We start from the raw sequence: 9,960 nt of genomic DNA on the forward strand, positions 1-9,960 counted from the left end.
TTTTTTTTCTGGACCTTCCTGGGATAATGGCAATATTATTACTTCATTCCTTGATATCCTGTATTGTTTATTTACTTGGCACTATTGTTTTCCGGATTCTTTTCATATTTTTTACAAATTAAATTTACTCCAGTAACAATGGTTAATAACATTATATTTTAATGCTTCTTGAAAAGGTTCCCTCATAGACTCTCCTTTTTAGCTGAGAATTAAATAAGTATTCCTGAATTCTGTCCTTAGCCCACTGCCTATTTCCCTTTCTCAATCCTTTCCTCTCCTCATCTCCCACTCTCAAATACAAATATATCCCTCATATAAAATAATGGTTCAACCTAATATTTATAGATAAGTAGCTCTCTAGACTGGTGGAATAAGAGAAGAAATAAATAACCAAATTAGAAGGTCAGAAGAGAATCACAAAAAGCTGTAAAATGAAGTTCCTGAAAATACATTAGCTGGAAGTGGTGTGTATTGTCATATAAATGATATTGGTCTAGTAATAAATTATAAATAATACAAATAAATTTCAAATCCAAGTTAACGTGATAGGTAATTAATAAAATGCCATTTGATTATAACAAACTCTAGGATAACATATTTTTCCCGTAAATGTGGCCAACAGTAGGTGAACTAAGTTGAAGAAAAGTTATAAAAGAAATATTATTTATGTTGTCACTCTTCTGGAATAGGAATAACCATTCTATAAGAAAGTTGCCCTAACCGGTTTGGCTCAGTGGATAGAGCGTCAGCCTGCAGACTGAAAGAAAGTTGCTCTCAAACTCAGGTAAAACTCCTGGAAGCCACAGTAGTCCTTTTGGAGACCCCAAAAGAGTAACACAAGTTATCATATAAGGTTGGTACAATTTTATTAGCAGAAAACGACAATATTATAAATATATAGTATGAATGTCACAGGGAGTTTTGTTTGCTTTGGTCATTACTGTTTTCCCAGTACCAAAAGGGTGTCTAGCACATAGTGGATGCTCAATAAGTAATGGTGAAATGAGTAAGTGTATCTACAAAAATATTGATGACAACAATCAAACTAAATATGCTTAAGTATTTCCCAGTTTGTTTTTATTAATACTTATTTGCAACCTGTTCATTCACTTTGTTATCTGCTATAAGAAAAAACAGTTTAAGAAAACTGTATGCAACCAAAATCTTAAAAACAGAAAATTATGCATTAACTTTTATTTCAGTAATGTAGAACCTCAAGTCCAGGTCCAACAGAATCCTGTTGGAAAACCATTACCATAATGTGGGCCTGGAATCATACCACTGGCCAGAGGATAATATTCCCTACTCAATCTAGTCAAGATAGTGGGGTTTTTTACCTTGAAATAAATGGTTGATGTAAAGAAGAGCTGTGCCAGACGGTCAAAAATAAATGGTTTCACCTCTAGGAATTAAAAAAAAAGTATTCAGAATCATTTTCATTAATATTACATTGAATTATATATTATTCCAAGTTTTCATAATACATACCAGAGAAGCTGCTAAAAGGAAACCAGCTCACAAGTTGAAGGAACTGTGATCGACAACAGAAGCCATCCCAGAGAGGAAGGCTCTTATACAGGAATGCTTCACAGGAATCAAATCCCTCCTGTAACACAAGTTGATAATAACTCTTATGGAACTCTTTTATGGAACTCTTCAGTCTTAAGTGCTCTCTAAGCAACCAGTTTATTCTGTGATATATTTATTTTATCCTTAGATTAATTTTGTCATCAATATAATTAAAAGCCAAACTTCCCCATAAAAAGGATCAGATGATGAATATTTGGATATACTGCCATCTTTATCAACATAGTTTCAAATACCATAAACTTCATCAATTGGAAAGAAGGTAAAAAGTTACAGAATATCTTAAAAAATAAAATTGTATTATTTTGAAGTGCACGCAGCCACTTAAGCAGTCAACCAAATGTATACAAGGCTGGAATTTCATTGGAGATCACAGAGCAAATCCAAACTCTAGGCAGCTCCATCTAGGCTGTTTACGTTTCCACCAAGATGAGTAGCCAAGGCTTTCCTTTTTCCCTTTGTCACCTTGAGCCTTAAATAGTGGTATACACCAGCCCCGCCGGTGTGGCTCAGTGGCTGAGCATCAAACCATGAACCAGGAGGTCACGGTTCAATTCCCAGTCAGGGCACATGACCAGGTTTGGGGCTCAATCCTCAATAGGTGGTGTGCAGGAGGCAGCCAATCAATGATTCTCTCTCATTGATGTTTCTATCTCTCCCTTCCTCTCTCTAGTCAATAAAAACATATTTTAAAAAATAGCAGTGTGCACCAGAACTCCATTCTTGACCTTCTTTTGATAACATGAATTCTCTGGACAACCTTATCCATAACATAGCTAAAACCACCACCTATGCCATGAGGAGTCCTAATCTGTACCTCTATCCCAAGTCTCATTCCTGAGCTCTAGAATTCTTATCTAACTGCCTACTATTTATGACCTCTTACATGTCCCACAGGCATCTTTTAAATCAAATTTATCTTTCCTTAAAAGCCTGCTCCTCCTATATTCCCTTTCTCCCTGAATGCCATCATCATCCTTTCAAGCAGGAAACCTAAAGTCAACCTAAATTTATCCCTTTATCTTCACCAGTATCCAAACCCAATTTCCAATTCCATTGTTTCACGCCAAATCCTTAAGATGTATTCAACGTTTATTGAGCATCTCTTTTGTATCAGGTACCAACTTGAACACCTGTACATGAAAAAAATTTAGACATGGTTCCAACTCACCGGGTGCTCATAATGTGTAGAAAAATAGATGCTGAAAGTGCCATGATACAAGTAAACACAAGAGAGCTAAGGGAGCACATAGAGCAAACATTTAAACCAGTGTTAAGTAAAGGTTTCCCAATGACACCTGAGTTGCAGCTTAAAGTACAATTCAGGGCTATCCAGGCCAAAGAATTGGTGGAATATATTCGACATTTTAAAAACGTCTGCTGATTATAAGAATACAAGTAATGACCCTAAGAGATTTATCTTACCAGCAAATTCAATTAATTGAACACATCCAATTACATCTTCAGTTTGTTCTCTTATTTGCATAATTTAACAAATAATTTTCTTCAAATCCAACAGTACAAAGACAAACGTCAATCAACTCGGCCCCATTTATAATGAGTCCTGAATTGAGCAAATATTGTTTGCAAAAGATGTTGAGCACTAAGAAAAGGTGTTCAATAGATAACCAAATACATTTTAGTAAGAAGCGGTGGAGTGTATACAAGTGGAATCTTACTTGTAAGAAGCACTCTGCCTTGATGATAGTGTCCAGGAAGTTGGTAAATTCTTTTTCACATTCATAATTATTCACCTGGTACCAAATACATTCTGCAGCAGAAATATTAAACATAAGCATCAGGCTGCACAGCAATAAAAACTACATAAAACATAATTACCATAACTCTAAAATAACAAATAAATGACAAATATACACAAGCAATCAGTCTCATACCCCTCTACATAACTGTAGATTGTAACAGTTATGTAGAGGTAATAGTGAGATGTTCTTTACTAATACAAGGGGAAAACCTATAGTGAAAAAATTCACATATATGAATGTGATTAGCTTTTATGTCACATAATGATCTAAGATACTCTCATTTTTCTATTGTTTGAATTTTAAAGCCATGACTGGTTACTAATTATTTAAACCCTTTCAAAATTTAAAAATTCTTTTTGTTCTGCTTTTACTTTATTAGTATTTATTTCATGCTGAATTTACTCCAGGGCCATAAGTTTTTGTTTCTTCAGTTTCGTCTGGGGTATCTTTTCCTTCTGTGCAACCTCTTCTTCTCGTTTAGGAACAACCTGCTCTTCTTCAGTAAGGAGCATCTCCATGTGGCAGGGAGAGCTCATGTATGAGTTAATCCGCCCATGAGCTCTGTAAGTTCTGTGTTGCATCTTTGGAGCTTTGTTCAGCTGGATGCGCTTAATAACTAGAGAATCTACATCTAAACCTTTAAGTTTAGCATTACTCTCTGCATTTGTAAGCATGTGCAGCAAAAATTCAGCACTCCTTTTGGGCCACCGACCCTGTGTCCAACCCCACTGTTTGGCCTGGGCACACCTATAAACACCACCATTATAACGATGGACTGGCACACATTGCTTCTGTAAACTGGCACCCTTCACATTACTTGGTGGTTTTCAAATATGCATACCCTTGGTGGCCTGGGCAGTTTCATGAGTGTTTCAAAGTGAACACGAAGATTTGAACCTCTCAATTTGCATGATTTTGTGGGGTTTTCTGGGTCAAATGAATAGAGAACCATTTTCAGAGGTCACCCCTGGCTGCTTTGGGGAAGAGTAAAAATTTAAAATTCTTAATATTATTTTTTATATGAAAACTTCCATTTATTAAGCAACCACAGTTCCAAGTATTATCTAAAATATTAAAACACTTGTTCAAATAAATAACTAAATAAGTACATTTATGAATGCCCTAAACTTCAATTAGGGTGAGCTGGACTTTAGTACATATAAATCTAATAACTGTATATCATACCCTACCTAAAGAAAAATTCCAAGTAGAGCAAGGTGTGTTAACTTGGAACCAACTAAAATCGACTTTTAAACACTTGAAGAGTCAGGAGTTGCCTATTCAGGAAAAAAAAACAATCTAGTAAACAAAATATTATCTCTAGAGAAATAGACTCACTTGGAGGAATCAAATTATCAGGATTTACTATGGCCCATATGAAAAACTCCCTGACTGCCCTTTCCTTCAATTCTATAATTAAGAAATCTAATGACTAATTTTGCTCCAATGTATACTCATAACAGAGAGGAGATACTCTAGTTGGCAAAAATGAACATTTTGGTCACCAGAATCACTTCCAGTAGGAAATAATAAGGCAACAGTCTGGTTTATACAACAGACTCCTCTGGATTTGATTAGCACTGATCTATAGGTTTTGGTGACTTAAAGGCAAGTTTCTGGACATACAAAGATGCAGAGGCCTTGCACTATAATGGTCATCAAAGTGGAGCCACCCAGTGGGTTTTGGTGGCCACCAGGAAGTATTTCCTTAACAACACACCTCCTTTCTTACTGCCCTTAATTTACAAAAATGGAGGCATTCAGGCTGTGAATATGATAAATATCCAAGAAATAATGATAGCAGATGAAGGCTCCTCCTGTCTAGAATCTGGCACCCTTATAAAAGAAACCCATTTGTAAACTATCGTGTTCCTTCCTTAATCATCCAACTTTTAAGCATCAATTTTTACCTTCTTGTAATGTTTGACTCAACCAATGATAGAGCCTCAGTAAAAGTGATTCATCTCTGACACAGTTAATATAGTGAAGTAGCAGAGAGTTGTTTAGCACTGCACCCATCTGAGAAGGCAGCTGCAAAGACAGAGCAATCAGTCAACTTAAGTATGTAAAAAGTAGGTCAGAGCAACAAGTAAATCATCAGATAGGAAATATATAACAAAAAGATCAGCACATGGTCCAGTCACATACCTCTAAGCAATGAATGTTCTGTAAGAGTTGAGGGAAGCTTTTAAGCTGTTCTCCTGAAAATGCTCTATTCCTACTGAGATAATCAGAAAGACGAATCCCTTTTTTTCCATATTCTTTACTGTGGCTACTGGAATTTAGCACTGGTATAAGTGAATGAGAATTCCATTTCTAAAGAAGAAAGACAATAAAATAATATATCAATAAACTAAGCAGACTACAAACTATAAATCTAAAAGCAGTTAAGGTGGTTCAATGAATGGAGTCTGAATGTGATTTGCATAGAATCCTGGGTAATGAAAACATATTTAAATATCTATAATCTCTTCCAACATCTGAATGGTTATTTTTGGATTTAATAAAAGAAGTCCTCAAAAAATCATTTGAGGTCTTTGATACTTACTCTTTTTCTAGGACGGACAGTAGCTGGACCTAACATCAGCTTCAGAGGTTCTGGAGAGGGTTCCTGATTCCTTTGCCTCACAGCAACTAGAGCTGTCTTCCACAGATTCTCTGAATTCTTAAAATAGACCTATAAATTTGGATGTAAAGTAAATAAGAGTAAGTACCCATAAGTTGAAACAACATAAAATCTAAAACTCTTCATTAATTTAAAGTATATTGATTGTAAAATATTTTGCACCCATGCAAATCCACTTAAAAGATTTTTTACTTATCAAGAATCTATCAAATACATCGAATGGAATCAAAGTGCCAATCCCTAAAAATACTTCACAGAAACAGTATAATACTAGATCTTAAACAGTATGCTGCCCTGGCCAGTGTGACTCAACTGGTTGGGCATCATTCTGTTCACCAAAAGGTCACCGGTTCCATTCCTGGTCAGGGCACAAGCCCAGATTGCAGGCTCAATCACCAGTAGGGGGCGTATAGATGGTAGCTGACCTATGTTTCTCTCTCTCCCTCTTCCCATCTCTCAAATCAATAAAAATGTGTTTGTAAAAAGTAAAAATAATTTTAAAAATAAATTTAAAAAAAAAACAGTATGCTGTAAACATTTCAGTCCAAATCTGTAGATTAATAAAAAAAAGATTTCAATCTCAATATGATTTGTCACTCCTTAATCCCTTACCTTCTTCACAGGCAATGATACAGAAATCAAAGTGGGAACAAAGAACTTATACAGCGACAACAAAGCATGGAGATAAGGCTGCCTTCCCTGAAATAAAATAAAAGAGTTTTCAATTTTCAATTCTGTGGTAAGAAAAAAGAGTAACAATAAAATAAATAGATTGGGCTATACTCAGATACTAATTGTACTATGCATTACCGCTACATGAAGATGCTATAGAAAATCAAGAAATGAATAACCAGGCATTTAAATCAACTATCATAAAACAACCCTCGCCAACCTGTTGTCTTCTCTTTTATGACTTATCCTGCTATTTTAGTTCTTCCTTATATTTTCTCTCTTCTTCTTTGCCCACGCCTTAAGCTTACCAGTGATACCTGCTAGCACAGCTTACTCTCAGGGGTAGCATATTCATGACTCAAAGTTTACTCACTCTTGATTTGAATAGGAAGATGGAAGGCAAGAAGGGAAGCCAAGAAAATAGAGCAAAAGAAATATTAATACATTATCATAATTCTTGAAAAAACTGATTAGGAAATCTAACAATTGGTATGCAGCAGCCAAGCTGCTTCCTATAACTGAAATAAGTCTTAACAAAACCATTAATTTTACAATGATAGGAGTCATTACTGCTGGATACACGTATCTGATATATCTGACTACCCAGAGCTAGCATACCACTAAAATGAATTCCAAGGAAATAACCAAAATGCTTTATCATAGTATAATTTTATTGAATCAAATACTGTATAAAAATAAGGGAGGCAGAAAATGGGGCTTAGAAATACAGTATCTCTATTTTATAACAGCTTCTTCAAATTAAATTTATTTTAACAAAACCAAAATGGCCCAGTTTATCTATGCTGAAATATCTTCTGACCTCCGTGCATGTACTCATGTCAATTAGTATGAGAGTGTTTGCTTTCAGCTTAAATGTTTTTTTGATAGAGCAAATATTTAGTAGTAGAGAGAACTTTAGAATGTATTGCCTACTTAACTAAACCTATCTTGGTTGTTAAAAAGTTAACACTTCCTTCACCAAAAAAAGGAAACTTTCAGTTAAACATGGCATATTGAACATATGTGTTTAACCCTGGATCCTCCCAAAGCCCCATTTACTAAAAAGGAATGAAAAAGGCTTAAAGCACAAGTTCAAAGAGAACAAGAGAGGAGACAACAGGAAATCAGAGATTTCAATAAGATTTTGAAACCTAGAATGAAGATGAAAAAATAGTAACCAATTTAACAGAACAGAGAAAATGAAGCCTAAGGCAGCAACAGAAAAATGCCTCAAAATATTCATGCTTGAGAACCCCCAGAAAGACTCAGGAATTTGTGAAACCAGATTACCTCTGAAAAGTGGAGCTGCAAGAGGGGCAAGAAACAGGATTGGCTGAAAGCCTACATGAGAAGCAGGTAGACCCCAAATTCCTTCACTACACTTTTAGGCAAACATCAGGGTTTTACTCTCTGAAGATGAAGCTGGACTCAGATAGCAGGCACAAAAGACGGAGGGTGTAACCAGGACCTCTCTCTACTCCTCTCCAGTTTATGCCCCAGAGTTCTAGCAGCCAGGTTCCCATCCCTGTGATTGTTGATTTTGTGTCAACTTGGCTTGGCCATGGGGTACCCAGGTATTTGGTAAAACATTATTATGGGTGTTTCTGTGAATGTATTTTGGATGATCTACTTTTAAATCAATGGGTTTTGAGTAAAGTAGATTGTCCTCCATAATGTAGGTGAGCTCATTCAATCAGAAACTTATCCTAACTACACTAATAAAAGACAAAGATGCTAATTGACTGTGCCTTTGCCACGCCCACCAGCCAATCAGAAGAGTATGCAAATTAACCCAACAAAGATGGCCGTTAGATTTGCATACTGCAGACTGCAGGTGGGGCGGGCAGTGCCAGACGCCGCCCACAGGATCCAGGCCGCAGATCAGGGACCGGGGAGGCCGGCAATCACCCCGGCCAGAAGCCTGAGGCCTGGGCATGGGCAGAGCAGGCCATCGGAGCGGGCTGGGGGCCCCCTGCCCAGTCCTAAAGCGGGATGAGCCTGTAATCGGAACGGGCTGGGGGTCCCCTGCCCAGGCCTAACGCCCCAGCCAGAGGCCTGAGGCCTGGGCAGGGGATGAGCCTGTAATCGGAACGGGCTGGGGGTCCCCTGCCCAGGCCTAACGCCCCAGCCAGAGGCCTGAGGCCTGGGCAGGGGAGGAGCCTGCGATCAGAACAGGCTGGGGGTCCCTTGCCCAGACCTGAGGCCCCGGCCAGAGGTCTTAGGCCTGGGCAGGCAATCGGAGTGGACCGGGGATCCCCTGCCCAGGCCTAATGCCCCAGCCAGAGGCCTGAGGACTGGGCAGGGGCGGAGCCTGCGATTGGAGCGGGCTGGGGGTCCCCTGCCCAGGCCTAACGCCCCTCTGGCCTGGGCAGGGTCAAAGCCTGTGATTGGAGTGGGCTGGGGGTCCCCTGCCAGGCCTAACGCCCCAGCTACAGGCCTGAGGCCTGGGCAGACAATCGGAGCGGACTGGGGGTCCCCTGTCCAGGCCTAATGCCCTGGCCAGAGGTCTTAGGCCTGGGCAGACGATCAGAGCAGACTGGGGGTCCCCTGCCCAGGTCTAACGCCCCAGCCAGAGGCCTGAGGCCTGGGTAGGGGTGGAGCCTGCGATTGCATGGGGCTGGGGGTCCCCTGTCCAGGCCTAATGCCCTGGCCAGAGGCCTGAGCAGGGGCGGAGCCTGCGATGAGAGCGGGCTGGGGGTCCCCTTTCCAGGCCTAAGGCCCCAGCCAGGTGCCTGAGGCCTGGGTAGGGGCAGAGCCTGCGATCGCACAGAGCTGGGGGTCCCCTGCCCAGGCCTAACACCCGGCCTAAGGCCTTAGGCCTGGGCAGGGGCCGAGCCGGGGATCGGTGTGAGCTACAGAGGAAACACCTTTTGTGACCGCTCATTGGCTAAGCTCCCTGTATGCCACTGGTAATATTCTTAGTAACTTGGGTAATAAGAATCCAAGAAGGTGATCTAGGGTTTTTCAGCACACTCCTGGAGAAAAAAACGAAGGTCCGCTGCTGGAGGGGCTAAGAAATGTCATATCCTGTCCTAGCTGGTTTTGCTCAGTGGATAATGCCTTGGCCTGCCTACCACAGGGTCTGGGTTCAATTCTGACCAAGGGCATGTACTTAGGTTGCAGGCTCTTCCCTGGCTGGGGCCCAGGTCAGCGCTCATGCAGGAGGCAACCAATCAAAGTGTTCCTCTCACTTTGATGTTTTTCTCTGTCTTTCCCTTTCTCTTCCACATTCTCTAAATATCAATGGAAACATGTCCTCAGGTGAGGATAAAAAAAATAATAAAGAAATGTCATATCCTATGAAAGACACAT

The 9,960-nt window shown here is 39.6% G+C and overlaps 1 protein-coding gene and 1 pseudogene across 1 annotated transcript in view; both read right to left on the bottom strand.

The window, feature by feature from the left end:
* The window catches only part of CENPI (centromere protein I), a 72,372-nt gene that overhangs the window by 31,015 nt on the left and 31,397 nt on the right, over positions 1 to 9,960 (bottom strand). The window contains exons 8-14 of the mRNA XM_005869885.2: positions 6,589 to 6,675; positions 5,899 to 6,027; positions 5,499 to 5,666; positions 5,261 to 5,381; positions 3,267 to 3,358; positions 1,489 to 1,606; positions 1,338 to 1,402 (exon numbers count right to left, since the gene is read on the bottom strand). Coding sequence (XP_005869947.1) covers positions 1,338 to 1,402; positions 1,489 to 1,606; positions 3,267 to 3,358; positions 5,261 to 5,381; positions 5,499 to 5,666; positions 5,899 to 6,027; positions 6,589 to 6,675 — 780 coding nt within the window. The remainder of the gene's footprint in view (positions 1 to 1,337; positions 1,403 to 1,488; positions 1,607 to 3,266; positions 3,359 to 5,260; positions 5,382 to 5,498; positions 5,667 to 5,898; positions 6,028 to 6,588; positions 6,676 to 9,960) is intronic.
* LOC106726710 lies at positions 3,715 to 4,302 on the bottom strand (annotated as a pseudogene).

Source organism: Myotis brandtii, unplaced genomic scaffold, assembly GCF_000412655.1.
Source record: "Myotis brandtii unplaced genomic scaffold, ASM41265v1 scaffold305, whole genome shotgun sequence".
Lineage (NCBI taxonomy): Eukaryota > Metazoa > Chordata > Mammalia > Chiroptera > Vespertilionidae > Myotis > Myotis brandtii.